Genomic DNA, 20,314 nt, shown 5'->3' with positions numbered 1-20,314 from the left:
GTCTGGAATGCATAGACATCACCAGACGCTGGGTTTCCTCCCTGGTGATGCTCTGCCAGGCCTCTACTGCAACTGTCTTCAGTTCCTGCTTGTTCTTGGGGCATTTTCCCTTCAGTTTTGTCTTCAGCAAGTGAAATGCATGCTCAATCGGATTCAGGTCAGGTGATTGACTTGGCCATTGCATAACATTCCACTTCTTTCCCTTAAACTCTTTGGTTGCTTCCGCAGTATGCTTCGGGTCATTGTCCATCTGCACTGTGAAGTGCCGTCCAATGAGTTCTGAAGCATTTTTGCTGAATATGAGCAGATAATATTGCCCCAAACACTTCAGAATTCATCCTGCTGCTTTTGTCAGCAGTCACATCAATAAATACAAGAGAACCAGTTCCATTTGCAGCCATACATGCCCACGCCATGACACTACCACCACCATGCTTCACTGATGAGGTGGTATGCTTTGGATCATGAGCAGTTCCTTTCCTTCTCCATACTCTTCTCATCACTCTGGTACAAGTTGATCTTGGTCTCATCTGTCCATAGGATGTTGTTCCAGAACTTTGAAGGCTTTTTTAGATGTTGTTTGGCAAACTCTAATCTGGCCTTCCTCTTTTTGAGGCTTAACAATGGTTTACATCTTGTGGTGAATTCTCTGTATTCACTCTGGTGAAGTCTTCTCTTGATTGTTGACTTTGACACACATACACCTACCTCCTGGAGAGTGTTCTTGATCTGGCCAAGTAATGTGAAGGGTGTTTTCTTCACCAGGGAAAGAATTCTTCGGTCATCCACCACAGTTGTTTTCCATGGTCTTCCGGGTCTTTTGGTGTTGCTGAGCTCACTGGTGCATTCTTTCTTTCTTTTTAAGGATGTTCCAAACAGTTGATTTGGCCACACCTAATGTTTTTGCTATCTCTCTGATGGGTTTGTTTTCGTTTTCTCAGCCTAATGATGGCTTGCTTCACTGATAGTGACAGCTCTTTGGATCTCATATTGAGAGTTGACAGCAACGGATTCCAAATGCAATAGCATAGCACACTTGAAATGAACTCTGGACCTTTTATCTGCTCCTGGGATAATGAGGGAATAACGCCCACCTGGCCATGGAACAGCTGAGCAGCCAATTGTACCATTACTTTTGGTCCCTTTAAAAAGTGGGAGGCACGTATACAAACTGTTGTAATTCCTACACCGTTCATCTGATTTGGATGTAAATACCCTCAAATTAAAGCTGAAAGTCTGCAGTTAAAGCACATCTTGTTCGTTTAATTTCAAATCCATTGTGGTGGTGTATAGAGCCATAAAGATTAGAATTGTGTCCGTGTCCCAATATTTATGGACCTGACTGTATAAAAGACTTACTGATGCTGTATGTTGTACATGTGACACTCAAAACGTACAGAGCAAGAATTGTCAAATCACAAGGAGTACAGTCAGAGAAAACATGGTAGAGCAGGAGACTGTGGAAAAAAAGATCCACACTTTAGCCACAGTGAACAAACGCAGATTAAGTCAGTTGACACGTTTCAGCCTATAAGGCCTTTGTCATAACCTGGGAGCTTTGCTATCTATGTGGTGTATGGGTAGTAGCACTGACTTTTCTGTTTATACTTTTAGAGCAGGAGACTCCCTAGGGAATGATGGAAATAGTAGTGTCGCAGATGGATGAAGTGAAGCGACACCCCCCCCTTCCCCCTTCTCCCCCAGAAGGGGCTTCACCCAGCGTGTCGGCGGCCTCACAACGTCTGACATCATTGCGCCGTTTAGCGCGGTGGCGCCGCTTGTGCCGGGGGATCGTCAGGTAGAGGAGCCTCTGGGCACTTCCTTGATGCAGGTGTTTGGAGAGGCTCATCAACTACGTGGTTGGCCCTCTGATCACCTGACGTCCATCCGTCCTGAGCATTGGATTCCATTTGCTCATTGGGCGTGCATCTTTGACCTCCTTACCCATATAAACAGGCAATGTCATTAGTCAGATGCTGCACAAGCCAGGATCACACAATCCCCATGGAGTGAGGAGACTTTGCCCAGATGTGCATTATAAGTAAGATTTTCCTTTGCATACACTTTTGTCTTGCTTTCTTTTGCTCAAACAACCATTAGGATTATTTACTATACAGGTCTCTTGACTTGTTAATAGTACAATTCCCATACCTTGGCAGCCCTTTTATACATGCATCTATATGTGTGCATACTTACTATATATTGCTGCATATATTGTTTTTTCACAATTTTATATGCTTGGCTGCAAACTATGTCATCCATCTTACATACATATACCTTTTGTGCTAGGCCCGTCTCCATTTATAGTCGATATACGTGAGCTCCGATGTCTTTGTGACAGAGATATCTTGCGGTCTACTCCTTTTACATCATACATATATGCTTATCCAGCACGGTGAACTTTGTGTCACCTGTGTTTGGGGGATATACATACACTCCCCATTTATGCTTTAGAGAATTCCAATGTGTGATGGGACAGTATGGATATGCAAATCCTGACAACCTGTGAATCCTTGTGTGTACTATGACTCATCAAAGATAGCCATTATGTGAGTATTGTCAGATTCAAAATGCCTGCCCTGTCTGTATATCATGCTGTCACCTACTGCGTTTACAGATTTATACATAGTACTTTATATACATTTCTCCTGATATATATATATATATATATATATATATATATATATATATATATATATATATATATATATATATATATATATATATATATATATATATAATTTATATTATTTATTTATTTTTTTTTTTTGCTGTTGTATCACCAGACAATACAGCCTGTTCTTAACCAGCCATTGAAGAAGGAATTAGGTATCTAAGGATATATTCTAAAACATGTTGGGATTTCTGTGTACATGCACTTCACTTGGCCTCTTACAGTGAGATCAATCATGTGTTTCAGAACTTAGCTGTATCATACCATCATACAGTATGTCTATCAACCCTTGTTTTTAGAATAATTCACTGTGCTAATTCATGTTTTTTGTATTCAATAAACTTTGTATAAATTCTTTTTATATACGCTTGTCACCTCTTTATCTGGTCTTCCTCCCTTGCCCATAAAATCCCAGGGGCAACCTTTTTTTTTTTTTTTTTTTGCATACTAAGCTTAGTAGGGCAATAACTTCTCCGCAGGATGTGGAAACCTTGCAAGAAGATCTGAACAAATTAATGGGGTGGGCAACTACATGGCAAATGAGGTTTAATGTAGAAAAATGTAAAATGATGCATTTGGGTGGCAAAAATATGAACGCAATCTACTCACTAGGGGAAGAACCTCTGGGGGAATCTAGGATGGAAAAGGACCTGGGGGTCCTAGTAGATGACATGCAATGCCAAGCTGCTGCAAGCAAAGCGAAGAATATTTTGTCATGCATTAAAAAGGGGATTACTCCAGCGATAAAAACATCAATTCTCCCACTTCTACAAGACTCTGGTCCAGCCGCACCTGGAGTATGTCGTCCAGTTCTGGGCACCAGTCCTCAGGAAGGATGTGCTGGAACTGGAGAGAGTCCAGAGAAACAAAACTAATAGAGGGACTGGGGGATATTAGTTATGAGGAAAGGTTATGAGCACTGAACCTATTCTCTCTGGAGAAGAGACGCTTGAGAGGAGATATGATTTCAATGTACAAATACTGTACTGGTGACCCCACAATAGGGATAAAACATTTCCGCAAATGGGAATTTAATAAGACGCGGCCATTCACTAAAATTAGATGACAAGCGGTTTAACCTTAAACTGCATAGAGGGTTCTTTACTGTGAGTAGAGTGGTAAGGATGTGGAATTCCCTTCCACAGGCAGTGGTTTCAGCGGGGAGAATCGATTAGTTTCAAGAAACTATTAGATAAGCACCTAAACGACCACAACATACGGGAATATACAATGATATACTGACATAAAAGCACACACACACACGGGTTGGACTTGATGTCTTTTTTTTTTTTTTTTTAACCTCACTATGTAACTATGTGCCGCCTATTTTTAGAGATTAAACAGGGTCACACTATCTATCTGTTCTTTCTTTCTTTCTATCTGTTCCTTCTTTCTATCTGTTCCTTCTTTCTATCTGTTCCTTCTTTCTATCTGTTCCTTCTTTCTATCTGTTCTTTCTTATTTATTTGGTGCATAAATTCTGGTCCAAAACCTCTGTATCTTTAAGCATGACAACCAAGGTGCCCTCACCTGGACATCCTCAGAGGCACTTAGATGCTTTAAATTTAGAGTGCTTTCACACTGAAAGCACCTGGGCGTCGGCGGTAAATCGGCGCTATTCGGCCGCTAGTGGGGCAGTTTTAACCCCCGCTAGTGGGCGAAAAATGGTTAAACCCGCACGCAAAATGCTGCTGCAGCGGCGCTGCCCCATTGTTTTCAGTGGGCAGGAGCGGTGTATTCACCGCTGCAAAGAAGCTGCTGGCAGGACTTTGTGATGCCCTGCCAGCGCAGCGCCCCAGTGTGAAAGCACTCGGGCTTTCACATAGGGTTTGCAGCTGAGGCTTTTTTCAGGCGCTATGCAGGCGCTATTTTTAGTGTTGTAGCGCCTGAAAAACGCTTCTAGTGTGAAAGGGGTCTTAGCTACTTTAGTGGGGACCAGGTACCATCTAAGCATTAACTTATCTCTTTCTATTAAAGGGATTCTAAAGTCTCATGGTTTTTCACCTGCATGCATTTGCATTAGGTTGAAAAACCTTCTGTGCTTTCGCAGCCCCCCAGACGACCCCCCCCCCTTCTTACCTGAACCTGATCGTTCCAGCGGCACCAGCTGCTGTCTCTGGCCCTTCTTGGCTAGATTGATAGCAGCAGGAGCCATTGCCTGTCAATTAAATCCAGTAACACGGAAGCCAGAGGGGTCGAGCGCAGTCCTGGTGTCTGTCAATGGATGCAGCAGCAGGACTTGTGAGTATGCCCGTACGAGTGCCCCCATGGAAAGTGGCACTCTGTGAGGGCACTCGATGAAGAGGAGGAGCCAGGAGTGCCGCCGGGGCACCTCAGAAAAGAAAGTTTGGGGCTGCTCTATGCAAAACCCTCACACAGAGCAGGTAAGTTTGACCTGTTTGTTATTGTTAAAAAAAAACAAAAAAAAAAAAAAAACCTTTTACAATCACTATAAGATATTATTTGTTATGTGAAACTTTGGTTATACTATATTTAGCCACCAGATTTTATTTAGAATTTTAATCACCGCAAGATGCTGCTGTAACATTTGCTGATAGACAGTACTCAATTGTCTGTCACAATTGCGCTAATACGGCTACACTCTCCTCAAGGCTGATAGACCTTGAAATTCATTGATACTTTAGTGACTGCTAGGTGTCCAGCTCCTGAGGCAGTTAGACAGCCATTATACACTGTTCACCATGCCTTAGGTTTCATGTCCTCCAAAAAAAATGTATACACTTGGAAAAATATCCCACTCTTGTCTCAAAGAAATTTGTTTCAGGAATGTTAGATGATCTTTAGCAAATTTGAGACCTCCTTCTACTTTTTTTTTTTTTTTTTTTTTTTGAAAGCGATGATTACCTCCTTGGTAACTTTCAAATGTATGCTACTCTTGATTAGCATTTTTCTTAAAGCAGTATTGCCAAAAAAGCAAACATTTATTATATTGCAGCTTACCAATTCTTAGATGTGATAGCTGTATTAGTTTCCTATTTTAAGCTTTCTTTTATTTTCATCTTTTAGATTTTAGCCAGCAAGTCTGTTTTTCAATAGAAATGCTCTCTTGCAGTTACAGCGATGCAACAAACCATTTGACACTGGCAGAGGTGCCTACAATGATCAGATTTTATTTATGTAAAACCTTTATCCCAAAAGTAGAAAACTGTTTGCTCTAACTGATTATTAAGTATTAGTTAGAATTTGGCTTCAATTTTGTTAGTGTATTTAAATCTGCTAGTTCATCTAACACTCCCCTTCTTCCGAGACTGACAATGCTGCTTTCCAAAGGTACCTCCTGTTTTTATTCATCCAGAGTGGGGGTGCTCTAATACAGGAGGTGTGTTACTGGTCAGGTCACCAGGTGAAAAAAGCCAAAAAAAAACAAACAAAAACAAATGCAGCCAATACATATGATGGGTAAGCTGCAAATTATAACGCTTTTTTTGGTTTGGGGTTTAATACCGCTTTAAGGTAGACTCATGAACACAGTAATAGGGTACAAAAATGCCTGCATAACCACACATTTTCCCAGGAGTCTTTAGCACTCACTTGATAGTTGTGTGTGCCCTGTAAAGGGCAGCAATATTGTGTCTCGTTTCCACTGAGCGGATCGGTTCGAGTCGGTACGGTACAGTTTGAATGGCCTAGAATGGTCCGGTCTATTCTGGTGAGTGTTCCACTGCAAGTGGGACCACAAGGGGCCATACAGGGTTTGGAAAAAATTCCTCAGCATAGCACAGCAGAGGGTTTTCTGTCAGCCAATCAGTGGAATGTATCGTAGCTCCACCCTAACCGAACCGTTCCATTTTCTATGGCCCCACATCTGAAGCAGGACCCTGAATGGAGCGGTAGGGTTTGGTTGTATGGGCCACTTTCATAATGGAAGCACCCAAAATAGCGTACCGAACCGATCTGCTCAGTGGAAACAAGGCATTGGTGAACTTCCATTTACTTTATGCCTGTCTGTGTACTCATGCTTTCATAATTGTTTTCAACTATTTGAATCTCAACAACTCATTTTCTGAGACTCCCTGAAATTCCTATTAATTGGGCTATGTTTCTCTTTGGCAGAGCTTTTTGGTGATCGTAACAAATATTTTTGGGATGTATGTGTGTTGTGTTTTTTTTTTTTTTAACTCCATTTTCAAGTTGTGAAACGCCTAGGATTGCTCATACATTTCCCTTATGTGGTTTGGTTGTTTAAAAAAGTATTTCTAAAGCCAAAACTCTTATTGTGAAAAGGTGTAAGAAATGGTTAAAACCCATCAGCTTTTTTTGTCATCTCCTGATCACTTCTGTTCTGTCCCCAAAATACTCACCTGGGTCCTCTCTCGATCCAGCTCTGTCCCCGACTGCGGCAGCGCTGCTCCCTTCTTAGTCTCACTGTCTGTCAAATCCTGTGAGGGAGTGGGGTGTGTGCTATGCTATGCGCATCTATGGACACACACAGCCTGGCTCTGGAGCGCACCCACAAGAAAGGAGGAGACCCCAGAAGGGGAGGTAAGGGGCCACAATTTTCTTCACAGGTGCATTTGTAATTTTGTTGATCCCCTGACAAATCACTTTAAACCATGTGTTCAAAAAATATGGCTGTATCATTTTTATGTGTCAAAGGTTGGTGTACACTGTTAAATTTTAGATTCTGTGTTATTGTAACGCTCATAATGATCACCATTTTACATAGAAATCTCATATACTTCCTCACGCTACCATAATAATACATTTTCAGCATGTTAATAGAACTACTTTGTGGTGTTTACTTAGAATTATGTGTAGGCATGAATAAAATTTATTAAAAATCACCAAAACTTTGTTTTTTTTTTTTTTTTCTTTTAGAATATGGTCAAGCAAAAAGCCTTGCGGGTTCTTAAACAGAAAAGAATGTAAGACCTCTCATAAACATAACATATTGACTTGAATGACTGCTAAATACTTTAAAATGGATGTAAACCCACTGTCATCCTTTCTAAACTACTGCCATAGGGGTTATCTATAAGGATATACATGTCTCCTGCATGTATCTTTACCTGTCAAATGTCTCCCCTCTGTCTGTTATGAGACCCGAAAAACTGCATATTCTGTGGGTGGGTCTGTTGTATGGAGCTCGGTGGGTGGAGTCGTGATGTCAGTAGACTCCCCGCCCACCTCTACACTCCCCTTGTCAATATGCATTTTCTCCTGTGTATTTCTTACACTGAACTTCTGCTATGATCTCTAACATCCAGTGAAAAGACAGGAAAGTAACCACATGACTTCAGCATGCCAAATCATGCTAAGGTGTGGAACAGCCAATCCTTGCAGAGCTGCTGAAGAAAGGAGTGGGGGTGGGAATGAAAAAATAACGTATGTCTTAGGCTAGTGCACAAGATATGTAAATCACCTGTCACTCACAGCAAGGGGGAGGATTTGACAAAGTTTTTCTCTGTTTGTCAAGATTTATCTCACTGAACAATAAAAGGGGATTGCTCAGAGCTGGGTTAACTCTTTGTGGCAAGACTGGGCTCAAATGATAGGAAATCTTATACTCTACATTATGACATAAAAAAAAAAAATGTTCGGGTTCACATCCACTTTAATGCTGGGCTTATGTGTGTGTGTTGGGGAACTGTAATGTTTACAGTGCCTTGAAAAAGTATTCATACCCCCTGAAATTTTCCATGTTTTGTCATGTTACAACCAAAAACATAAATGTATTTTATTGGGATTTTATGTGATAGACCAACACAAAGTGGCACATAATTGTGAAGTGGAAGGAAAATGATAAATTGTTCAACATTTTTTACACATAAATGTGAAAAGTGTGGCTTGAATTTGTATTCAGTCATCACTTTGTAGAACCCCCTTTCACTGCAATTACAACTACAAGTCTTTTTGGGTATGTCTCTACCAGCTTTGCACATCTAAAGATTGACATTTTTGCCCATTCTTCTTTGCAAAAAAGCTCTGCCAGACTGGATGGATAGTGTCTGTGAACAGCAATTTTTCAAGTCTTGCCACATATTCTAAATTTGATTTAGGTCTGGACTTTGACTGGGCCATTCTAACACATGAATATGCTTTGATGTAAACCATTCCATTGTAACTCTGGCTGTATGTTTAGGGTCGTTGTCCTGTTGGAAGGTAAACCTCTGCCCCAGTGTCAAGTCTTTTGCAGACTGTAACAGGTTTACTTCTAAGCTTGCCTTGTATTTGGCTCCATCCATCTTCCCATCAACTCTGAACAGCTTCCCTGTCCCTGCTGAAGAAAAGCATCCCCACAACATGATGCTGCCACCACCATGGTGGCGATTGAGTGTTCAGGGTGATGTGCGGTGTTAGTTTGCTGCCACACATAGCATTTTGCTTTTAGGCCAAAAGGTTCAATTTTGGTCTCATCTGACCAGAGCACCTTCTTCTACATGTTTGCTGTGTCCCCCCATGTGGCTTCTCGCAAGCTGCAAACAGGACTTCTTATGGCTTTCTTTCAACAATGGCTTTCTTCTTGCCACTCTTCCATAAAGGCCAGATTTGTGGAGTGCATGACTAATAGTTATCCTGTGGACAGATTCTCCCACTTTAGCTGTGGATATCTGCAGCTCCACCAGAGTTACTATGGGCCTCTTGGCTGCTTCTTTGATTTAATGCTCTCCTTGCTTGACCTGTCAGTTTAGGTGGACGGACATGTCTTGGTAGGTTTGCAGTTGTGCTATACTCTTTGCATTTTCAGATGATGAATTGAACAGTGCTCCCGGAGATGTGCAAAGCTTGGGGATTTTTTTATAGCCTAACCCTTCTTTAAACTTCTCCACAACTTTATCCCTGACCTGTCTGGTGTGTTCTTTGGCCTTCATGATGCAGTTTGTTCACTGAGGGTCTCTAACAAACCTCTGAGGGCTTCACAGAACAGCTGTATTTATACTGACATTAAATTACACACAGGTGGACTCTATTTACTAATTTGGTGACTTCTGAAGGCAATTGGTTCCACTATATTTTAGTTAGGGGTATCAGAGTAAAGGTGGCTGATTACAAATGCATGCCACACTTTTCAGATATTTATTTGTAAAAAATTTTGAATATAATTTTCCTTCTACTTTACAATTATGTGCCACTTTGTGTTGGTCTAGCTCATAAAATCCTAATTAAATACATTGTATGTATGTATGTACTCCCCTAGCCCGCAACATAGTATTTCAACTCCACCCCACCTAGTCGGCAGTAAATAGAGACCTGCAGAGAGGAGTGTATTATAGCCCACGAGGAATTTTACCTCCAAGTATTGTAATAAAATATAGCCACCCAGTAAAAATAAAGTACTACACTTCCAAGAATATACTTATGTTGGGTGACATGTCTTATCCCATGTTCTCTTTTGAAAGATTTCCTCACAAGCTTTGAATTAATTCTTATCAATCATTGATTTCGTATGTGTTGTATCACGGTCACGTGGTAGTTTAAGTTCTTTTAGGTTTTTTTTTTTCTATATGTGTAAAGAGATCACACAAATGCTTACAAGTATACCATTTATTAAAGGGGTTGTGAACCCTCGTGTTTTTTCACCTTAATGCCTCCTATGCATTAAGGTGAAAAAACTTCTGACAGTGACCAGCCCCCCATTTTGCTCACCTGAGCCCATTCCTTTCCCCCGGCGGAGACACGCTCACCTTCTCTGTCCGGGGTTCTTGGCTCTTGATTGGATAGATTGATAGCAGCGCAGCTATTGGCTCTATGCACGCAAATGCTGGACTCGGGAGCGCGCCCCCAAGGTAACCCCCCAGGAGGAGCTGCGAGCGCCGCCGGGGGACACCGGTAGAGGAGGTTCGGGGCCACACTGTGCAAAACGAGTTGCACAGTGGAGGTAAGTATGACATGTTTGTTTATTTAAAAAAAAAAAATCTAAGGTTTGCAATCCCTTTTTAAAAGTAATGAAAGATACAGATAAAGAAAATATCACAAGAAAACTTAACTAAAGAAGCTGTTTCCGCCATGGGTCCCGTTTGCTGTTGCGCAACATGGCCCACCAGATTCAGACGCTTGCCTCTTGAAGGCAGCTCTGATTTGAGACCATGGTCTTATAGTATTTGGCTGTGGTAATATAGAACTTGAAAAGACCGCCTTGAGGGGCCAACTCCCTTTGCAATATGACCCTTCAAGGACTTGTTCAATTAACATTCCAGTGACACGAGTCAGCTAAAATGACTAGCATAACCAAGATATTAGTAGCTTTATTAGATATTTAATGAGGAATATGAAATATGCATTTTCCCTATCAGTATGCCCCTCTCAATCACCAATCTAGTTCAAAAGCTTGATGTGTTTGACTAAAAAAAAAGAATTTCTTGGATACTGTAATGCTATGGGGGAAAAAAATGTGTTTTTTTTTTTTTTAATTAGTAGCTGTTATTTTTATAGAGAGCTTCTAAGAATTCAAAAATTCTAATGTTTTCTAACTGTGCTCTGCATTTCAGGTATGAACAGCAAAGAGACAACTTAAACCAACAATCTTTCAACATGGAACAAGCCAATTATACCATTCAGACACTAAAAGATACCAAAACAACGGTATGCTTATTTTATGTTTTGGTAAAGTAAAGAAACAAAACTAGAAGAGGAACTTAGGAGGCACCAATATATGCAAATAATGTAATAAAACATACAAAACGTTATTGCACGTTTATTTAAAAAACAATATTTGAATAAAAATTAATACAAACAGATACATGTTCTGCTTGATGGACAAGAATAAGCCCCCTTTCACACGAGGCTGACTCCGTTTCTACGGAGCCCGCCTCGGTCCGCCGGCTCAGCGGGAGATCTGACGATGGATGACAGGTCCCTCTCTGCTCACTGAGCGGGGAGGGGCTTGTCAGGCGCCGCTGCCGCCTATGGAGGGATCGGATGAAAACGGACAGCATGTCCGTTTTCATCAGATCTCACCTGATCTGATCCGCCAGCGACGGACCTGGACGTAGAGCCATCCGTCTGCTTTTAGCGGATCGGATGGGGTCGGATGTCAGCGGACATGTCTCCGCTGACATCCGACGCTCCATAGACTAACATGGAGCGCCCGTTCAGGTCCACCGTCAAAACTGACAGGCGGACCTGAACGGTCCGATCGTGTGAAAGGGGCCTAAAAGGATCTCCATTCATCAAAACCGCATTGGAATCCAAAAGGGACCATTACACAGAACACATATCTGTTGTTTGTATGTGTGTCCAATGAGCGCAGGGGGACAGAGCAGAGAGCTGGTGACTGACAGACTAACATTCCCATACTTCTCTTTTAATGTGAGCTTGTGCTTTGCCCACACATGTCAAGGTAACAAGTTCAGTTTAATGTAGTTCTGCCCCACAGCTTATACTGCATTAGTCTTCCTTTTGTTCTACGTTGCTTCGTTCAGCTGATAGGAGTTGTGTCATCAAAATGTAAAGGGGTTGTAAAGGTATACATTTTTTCACCTTAATGCATTCTATGCATTAAGGTGAAAAAACTTTTGAAAATACCGCCGCCCCCAGCCCCCCCGTTTTACTTACCTGACACCTCGAAAACTCGGCCGCTCGCTCCCGACCTCCATTCAGCCGATCAGCCTGGTCGCTGATTGGCTATAGTGGATGGATTGAAAGCAGCGCAGCCATTGGCTCGCGCTGCTGTCAATCACAGCCAATGACGCGGCGCGCCGGGGGCGGGGCCGAGTGATACAGCGAGCGGCTATAGCCGCCGGCTGTATCACGGGAGCGTGCCCGCAATAACTAACCACCATGTGAGAGAGCTCGCATTAAGGTGGTTAGTTATTGCGGGGAGGAGCTGAGACAGCCGCCGAGGGACCCCAGAAGAGCAAGTTCGGGGCCACTCTGTGCATAACAAACTGCACAGTGAAGGTAAGTATAACATGTTTGTTATTTAAAAAAAAAAAAAATTTACCTTTTAAGCTTATACAGGGCTATGGAGACACCGTGCATCGGTGGTGATTTGCTCAGCACTGTCACATGGGTGATATACATGCTCCTTCATACTTGGAAGTACCAGGCATTTCCTTTAGCACCTGGCACTGAACAGAGTAGTAAATACATGTTGTTTGGTATGGTGGTATTAAAGAGGTTGTAAATCTCGGGGGGGGGGGGGGACCCTGCAAATCAAAGGCGTAATGAGCTAGTATACATCGCATCCTAGCTCTTTATGAAATACCTCGATGCCCTGAATCTGGGATTGCATGGCCGACATCTTCCACCGGAGTTACTTCCGGGTTCTTGGTTCTGGCGCTGTGATTGGCCGGGGCCACGGTGACGTCACTTCTGTGCATTTGCGCGGGAGCCGCCGGTCATGGCACGAGTCCTGAAGAAACGGGCACCAGCGAGCCGTTTCTTCAGTGCGCATGCACCGATGACATCGGTAGCAGCGCATATACTGAATATCTCCTGAACTGTGCAAGTCTAGGAGATATTCACAGTACCTACAGGTAAGCCTCATTATAGGCTTACCTGTAGGTAAAAGTGGTGTAACAGAGTTTACAACCACTTTAAAGACCTGTTTTCACTGAATGAGCAAAGCATAGGTTTGCGATAAACAGTTATGGCGTCATTTGCCAGCAATTCACAAAGTATGTAAATGTGGAAACTATTACAGCTGCCATGTTTATAAACACTGTTCAGACAGGAAACCGATACAAAGTAAGGCCTGGTTTACAATAGTGCGATTTCAGATGTGACTTAATTTGCACAGAATTGCATGACAATGGAATTAACTAAAAGTGTAAAATTGAAAAAAAAAGCCTTTATTTCATTGCTAAATAACTTTTTGGTGTGGTTTGTACCAGGATTGTAATTTGTAATTTTGAACAGGATACATTCTAGAATGGAATATACACTTGTCATCCACATTAACACTTCTTTTTTTTTTTTTTTTTTTTTTTAACCACTTGACCACTGTGCCCCCTTCCTAACCAGACCAGATTTCAGTGCTCTCACATTTTTAATGACAATTACTCAGTCAGGCAGCATGCTACCCATATGCATTTTTTGTCCTTTTTTTTCCACACAAATAGAGCTTTCTTTTGGTGGCATTTGATCGCTACTGAGTTTTTTATTTTTTGCGCTATAAATGAAAAAAGACAGAATAATTTGTAAAAAAAAAAAAAGCATTTTTCTTTGTTTTTTGGTTATAACATTTTGGAAATTTAGTCATTTTTCTTTATAAATTTTGGCCAAAATGTATACTGCCACATATCTTTGGTAAAAATAACCCAAATCAGTGTATATTATTTGGTCTGTGTGAAAGTTATAGAGTCTACAAGCTATGATGACAATCACTGAAAATTGATCACACCTGAGGTACTGACGGCCTATCTCATTTCTTGAGACCCTAACAAGTCAGGACAGTACAAACACCCCCCAAATGACCCCTTTTTGGAAAGTAGACAATCCAAGGTATTTAGTAAGAGGCATTGTGAGTTTTTTTTTTAAGTTGTAGTTGAAGTTGTAATTTTTTCCCACAATTCTTTGCAACATGATATTTTTTTTTTTTTTCTTTTTCCCCACAGAATTGTCATATTAATGGGTTATTTCTCTCACACAGCATATTCATACCACAAATTATACCCCAAAACACATTCTACTATACCACACGTGTGAGACTTTTACACAGCCTGGTCACATATAGAGGCCCAACATAACCAATGACCCCATTTTGGAAGGTAAACACCCCAACGTATATTCTATAAGGCATAGTAAGTCTTTTGAACATGTAAATTTTTTTCCACAAGTTTTTGGAAAACGTGGAAAGAAAATGAAAACACTTTTTTTTTTTTTTTTTTTTTTTTTTTTTACAGAAAGTTGTCCATTTATAAGATCTATTTGTAACACATAGCATGTACATAGCAAAAATGATACCCCAAAATATATTCTGTTACTCCTCCTGAGTATGGCGATACCACATGTGGGAGACATTTCCACAGCCTGGCCACATACAGAGGCCACCACCAGGGACATACATTTCAAATCTAATTTGACTACCTATTACACTCTTGTGAGACACTGATGGGCACTGTAGTGGCAAGGATGCAGCACGGATGAGCACTGATGTAACACAGGTGAGCACTGATGTGGCACGGATGGTGCACAAATGAGCCAGGGATGGGTGGAGCATGGATGAGCACGGATGGTGCACATATGAGCCAGGGATGGATGGAGCATGGATGAGCATCGAGGGTGCACATATGAGCCAGGGACGGATGGAGCATGGATGAGCACGGGATGGATGGAGCACGGATGAGCCAGGGATGGATGGAGCACGGATTGAGCCACAGATGAGCCAGCGATGGATGGAGTATAGATGGGAACATATGAAGCATGGATGGGCACATGTGAGGCATGTATGAGCATGGATGGGCACATGTGAGGCATGGCTGAGCCAGGGATAGATGAATGGATGGGCACAGATCAACACTGTGGGCACTCCAGAGACAGCCCACAGCGCTGCTGCACCCGGCTCCCTCCTATCCTCGCACACCGTACTGATCGGTGCGAGTAGAGGGGAGGAGCTGCACCGGACAAGCTCCAGTTTGTTGACAAGTGATCGCGCCATCATTGGATGGAGCAATCATGTGGTAAAGAGCCGCTGTCATTGGCCCTTTACCCCGTTTCGTGATGCGCCGGGTCCAGAGGACCCGACTGTCTCGGACATTACCGGGTGCATTTCCCAGGGGGCGCGCGAGTCTGAGGACATCAATGGATGCCCTCCCAGAATAAGCCGACCGCGCTGTAGCCGTCTTTCGGCTATGGCCCAGTCAGCATGTGGTTAAACTAACATAGATCAAAGAAGTTGAAAAGTGCATTTTTAGATTTTGTTTTGTTTATTTTTTGTTTATGGATTGTGTAAACAATAACATTTTTACAAAACAATATCACTAATATATGTATTAGGCCTCTTTCACATGGACTGTCCGTTCAGGTCCGCCTGTCAGTTTTTTAGGCGGACTTGAACGGACGCTCCATAGACCTCTATGGAGTGTCGGATGTCAGCGGTGACATGTCCGCTGACATCCGACCCGCTCCGATCCAAAAAAGTGTGATGGAGGAAAAACCTACTTTTCCATCCGTCTGTGGATCGCATCGGGTGACGACGGACTCTACGGTCTGTCCTCATCCGATCCCCCATAGGGGAGAGCGGCACTCTGACAGGTCCGTCCCTGCACTCATCTTCCTGCTCAGCGGGGATCGACGGAGCGATCCCCCCCCACTGAGCAGAGCGGGCTCCGTACACGGACATGTCCGTGTGAAGGAACCCCTACTCTGTTATACTAAAGTGATTTATAAAGGCTTGGGCCCAGGTATTTATTTGGGGGGGGAACTGCATGCAGAAGGTCTTTTTACCTAACTGCATAGAAAACCTTCTGCCTTTACAACCACTTTAAGGTAATGACAAATGTATTGCTGAGAAAACAGGACCATAGCAGAAATGTATAAATTGTTCTAGCAGCTGTCCTTATATCAGAGTACCCTTGCCTTCCTCCCAGACTTGTAGACTTTTTCCCCAATTCAGCAGGATAACAGAGACTAGATCACCCAACCATTTTCCCAGACAGACCCACACATGTTTTGCAATCCAATTCATTCATATGGACTTGCTCGTGCATTGAAATCGATGGCAATGAATGTGACTGCAGAGCGCATGCATGGGGCCTGGCCAGGAAGATTTTTGACAAGAGGTTGGGCAGTCTTGTCGGAGATATCTAGCTGCATCAGGGACATGTCAGCAGCAGAAGAAAGGTCGGAGAACAGGGGGTGCAGTTACAATTTAAGGACAATTTTCGGGTAGGCCCTAGTGGACATTTTCCAGCAGAAATCGAAATATACGTTTTGGGTGGTGTTGCCCTTTGTAAATGTAGGATGCATTTATAACAGAATTCAGTCTGTTTTAAAAGAATGGTATAATAAGTTATCGCTTTTATCATCGGTTCAACCCAGCCATGGTGAGGGGGCAGAATAGTGGCCTTAAGCAAGACAAAATTAAAAATGTTTGCTCATGTACATGGCAGTTAAAATCACTGAGAAACATTTAAAAGCTAGTTACTTTTTTCAAAAGGGTTGCACTTTTTAAAAATGGCAATGTTTCTATGTTGTGGGGCAGTTGTGAACACTGATAGTACCTATGTAGTTGTTCTTGAATTGTCATAGATCTATGGGAGCCTCTGTTGCTGACCACCTGAAAATGCTAGCTGCCTGTCAGTGTGATCTAATGACATGTTACTTTGAGTCGTTGACCTTAAACTAGTATGCAGCCAAGTCTGTATGATTTGGTCCAGGTATCCCCCTGGCTTACCTGTATTGGGGAAGGAATAGATTATCCCTGTTGGCATCCCCCTGGCTATATTAGAGGTGAACAAGTTGTTCTGGATGGCTTTTCCTGGCTGATGATTATTGCCCTTCTGACATAAACCAGAAGGCCCCTGCTTATTGCTTAAATCATTTTTTTTTTTTATATATCTCTTCTGATTCATATTCCTAATATTATGTAAATTCTATAGACAAAAAAAGTAATTGCATTTTTTTTTTTATTTGATACCTTAAGGTGGAAGCAATGAAAATAGGAGCCAAGGAAATGAAGAAAGCATACAAGCAAGTCAAAATAGATCAGATTGAGGTAAACTTGATGCCTGTTCTTCTTCTCCTCCTCCCTCCCCCCTTCTTCCTTCTTCCTTCCTTCTTCCTTCTTCCTCCCTTCTTCCTTCTTCCTCCCTTCTTCCTTCTTCCTCCCTTCTCCCTTCTTCCTTCTTCTTCTCCTCCCTTCTTCTTCTCCTCCCTTCTTCTTCTCCTCCCTTCTTCTCCCTTCTCCCTTCTTCTCCCTTCTCCCTTCTTCTCCCTTCTCCCTTCTTCTCCCTTCTCCCTTCTTCTCCCTTCTCCCTTCTCCCTTTTTTTATTTTATGCTTAAATCAATCCGTGTTTGGATCTTTTATTAACATTGAGAGGAAAAAAAGACAATTTAAAGGCATATATGTTCTTTACAGGACTTGCAGGATCAGCTGGAAGATATGATGGAGGATGCAAGTGAAATCCAAGAAGCTCTGGGCCGTAGTTATGGAACACCAGAAATTGATGAAGATGACCTTGAAGCAGGTAAGAAAGGGCAATGCTTTTGCAGTGGTCACATTATGGTTCATGTAAAGAACACTGATATTTGTTGCCAGTTTTGATTCTGCTAAACATAACACTTATCCAAGACTGATCTTTGTGCAATTTTGGCACTCTTTCTGTTTAGCACATTGCATTCATCCTGATTTGTACTTAAAGTTGCCAATCACATCACTGGCAAGGTGGTGGGTTTCTTAGCCTGCTTTGTTCAGTGTTCAGCTAATTGTTCCACTTTTGTTTTTAATGGCTTTTAAACTTGCCTGTGGAAGTTTCATATCAATTTTACAGTTGTGCTCCTAAGTTTACATACCCTGGTATATTTGGGGGTTTTTTGCCATTTGTCAGAGAATATGAATGATAACACAAAAACTTTTCTTTCACTCATGGTTAGTGTTTAGCTGAAGCCATTTATTATCAATCAACTGTATTTACTCTTTTTAAATCATAATGACAACAGAAACTACCCAAATGTCCCTGATCAAAAGTTTACATACCCCAGGTCTTAATAACGTGTATTTCCCCCTTTAACATCAATGACAGCCTGAAGTCTTTTGTGGTATTTGTGGATGAGGCTCTTTATCTTCTCAGATGGTAAAGCTGCCCATTCCTCTTGGCAAAAACCTCCAGTTCCTGTAAATTCTTGGGCTATCTTGCATAAACTGCAGGTTTGAGATCTCCCCAGAGTGGCTCAATGATATTGAGGTCAGGAGACTGAGATGGCCACTCCAGAACCTTCATTTTATTCTGCTGTAGCCAATGACAGGTCGACTTGTGTTTTGGATCATTGTCATGTTGGAATGTCCAAGTACGTCCCATGCGCAGCTTCCTGACTGATGAATGCAAATGTTCCTCCAGTATTTTTTGATAATATACTGCATTCATCTTACCATCAATTTTGACCAAATTTCCTGTGCCTTTTGTAGCTCACACATCCCCAAAACATCAGCAATCCACCTCTGTGTTTCACAGTAGGAATGGTGTACCTTTCATCATAGGCCTTGTTGACTCCTCTCCAAATGTAGTGTTTATGGTTGTGGCCAAGAAGCTCAATTTTGGTCTCATCACTCCAAATGACTTTGTGCCAAAAGGTCTGAGGCTTGTCTCTGTGCAGTTTGACATATGGTAAGCGGGATACTTTGTGGCATTTGCGTAGTAATGGCTTTCTTCTGGCAAGTCGACTATGCAGCCCATATTTCTTCAAGTGCCTCCTTAATGTGCATCTTGAAACAGCCACACCACATGTTTTCAGAGAGTCCTGTATTTCACCTGAAGTTATTTGTGGGTTTTTCTTTGCATTCCGAGCAATTTTCCTGGCAGTTGTGGCTGAAATTTTAGTGGCTTCAGAAATATCAGTGAAGAGTGAGACATTTTGATAAGATTCAGGGAGCTTGCACATAGTTCTAGTTGCCCGCATTATATTTTCCTTCACGTGGAAAAAAATGCAGACGAACCAATGTGTCTCTTGGGACTGTGGCCGGGAGGTAGTCCGGTTTCTGGATCCTGTGCGCCCGGTCTATTTACAAGTCGAGCGGTGAAGGGTTGGGAAGGGTGCTACAGAAAAGCTTTTGGAGGTATGGTGTCAGATCTCCTGGTTTCATCATCCCGCTTCTGGGATGCTCCTAAACTTTGTTTCGCCGGGAGCAATCTTTTAGATCAGAGACAGAGTTGGTTTAGAGCTTGGGCATGTTCATCTTGTGTATCAACTACTGCATTATGTGCTTGTGTCACATTGCTCATCTGCCCTTCAAAAAATTCATGTGTTCCTCTATATGCTCCAGATGACCCTGCATACGTTTCATAGAAATTTTCAGTTCTCTCTGTATGTCTGTTTGCAGAGAGAAGAGCATGGCTTTCAGAGTGCATTCTGAGGCTAGGTTGTCTGAGGCAGGTAACAAGGCCAGTGCGTTAGCTGGGGTGTCAACAGTGTCTCCAGGGATTGTCTGCCCAGTGCTGCTTTTTAATGGCCAATGATTTGTCTGGGGATAGTGCTCCTCTCTTACCTCAATCCGGGGAGAGCTGGGAGGCGGGAGAATCTGAAGGAGCTGATTCCTCCATATCTGAGAGACTGTCAGGGTCTGCAGGAAGCTGGTATGCTGGTGGTGGCTGTGTATGGCGATTCTGCTCAGCACCATCTTGGGAGCTATGCTAGGACGACTTCATGAAGAAGTCCTGCAGTCTTCTTGATCCCTGGGTGTGTGTTTGTTTTTCTTCTTGGTCATGACCGAGGGAGACCCCGGACTGGATCCTCCAGATAGGATTGCTGAGAGGCTGTCTTTGATGCGTGGGGTTGCTGTATCGCCGTGTTGAAGGACGGAATGATAGAATTAGGCAGCCATTTCGTCCAGTGGCTACACCACGCCCCTGCTTTAAAATTTTTTTTATAGGTTACCTGTTTAGAGTTACAGAGGCGGTCTTGCACTAGAATTATTGCTCTTACTCTAACGATTGCGATGATACCTCACATATGTGGTTTGAACGCAGTTTATATATGCAGGTGGGACTTGCGTATGCGTTTGCTTCTGCGCACGAGCA

The 20,314-nt window shown here is 42.4% G+C and overlaps 1 protein-coding gene across 1 annotated transcript in view; it reads left to right on the top strand.

Moving 5' to 3' along the window:
• The window catches only part of CHMP5 (charged multivesicular body protein 5), a 48,008-nt gene that overhangs the window by 14,258 nt on the left and 13,436 nt on the right, over positions 1-20,314 (top strand). The window contains exons 3-6 of the mRNA XM_073630820.1: positions 7,514-7,560; positions 11,125-11,218; positions 17,223-17,294; positions 17,659-17,767. Of these exons, the coding sequence (XP_073486921.1) occupies positions 7,514-7,560; positions 11,125-11,218; positions 17,223-17,294; positions 17,659-17,767 (322 nt within the window). The remainder of the gene's footprint in view (positions 1-7,513; positions 7,561-11,124; positions 11,219-17,222; positions 17,295-17,658; positions 17,768-20,314) is intronic.

This window comes from Aquarana catesbeiana, linkage group LG05 (assembly GCF_042186555.1).
Source record: "Aquarana catesbeiana isolate 2022-GZ linkage group LG05, ASM4218655v1, whole genome shotgun sequence".
In the NCBI taxonomy this organism is placed as follows: domain Eukaryota; kingdom Metazoa; phylum Chordata; class Amphibia; order Anura; family Ranidae; genus Aquarana; species Aquarana catesbeiana.
The sequence above is the reverse complement of the archived record's forward strand: the minus strand, read 5'-3'. Positions and strand labels throughout refer to the sequence as shown.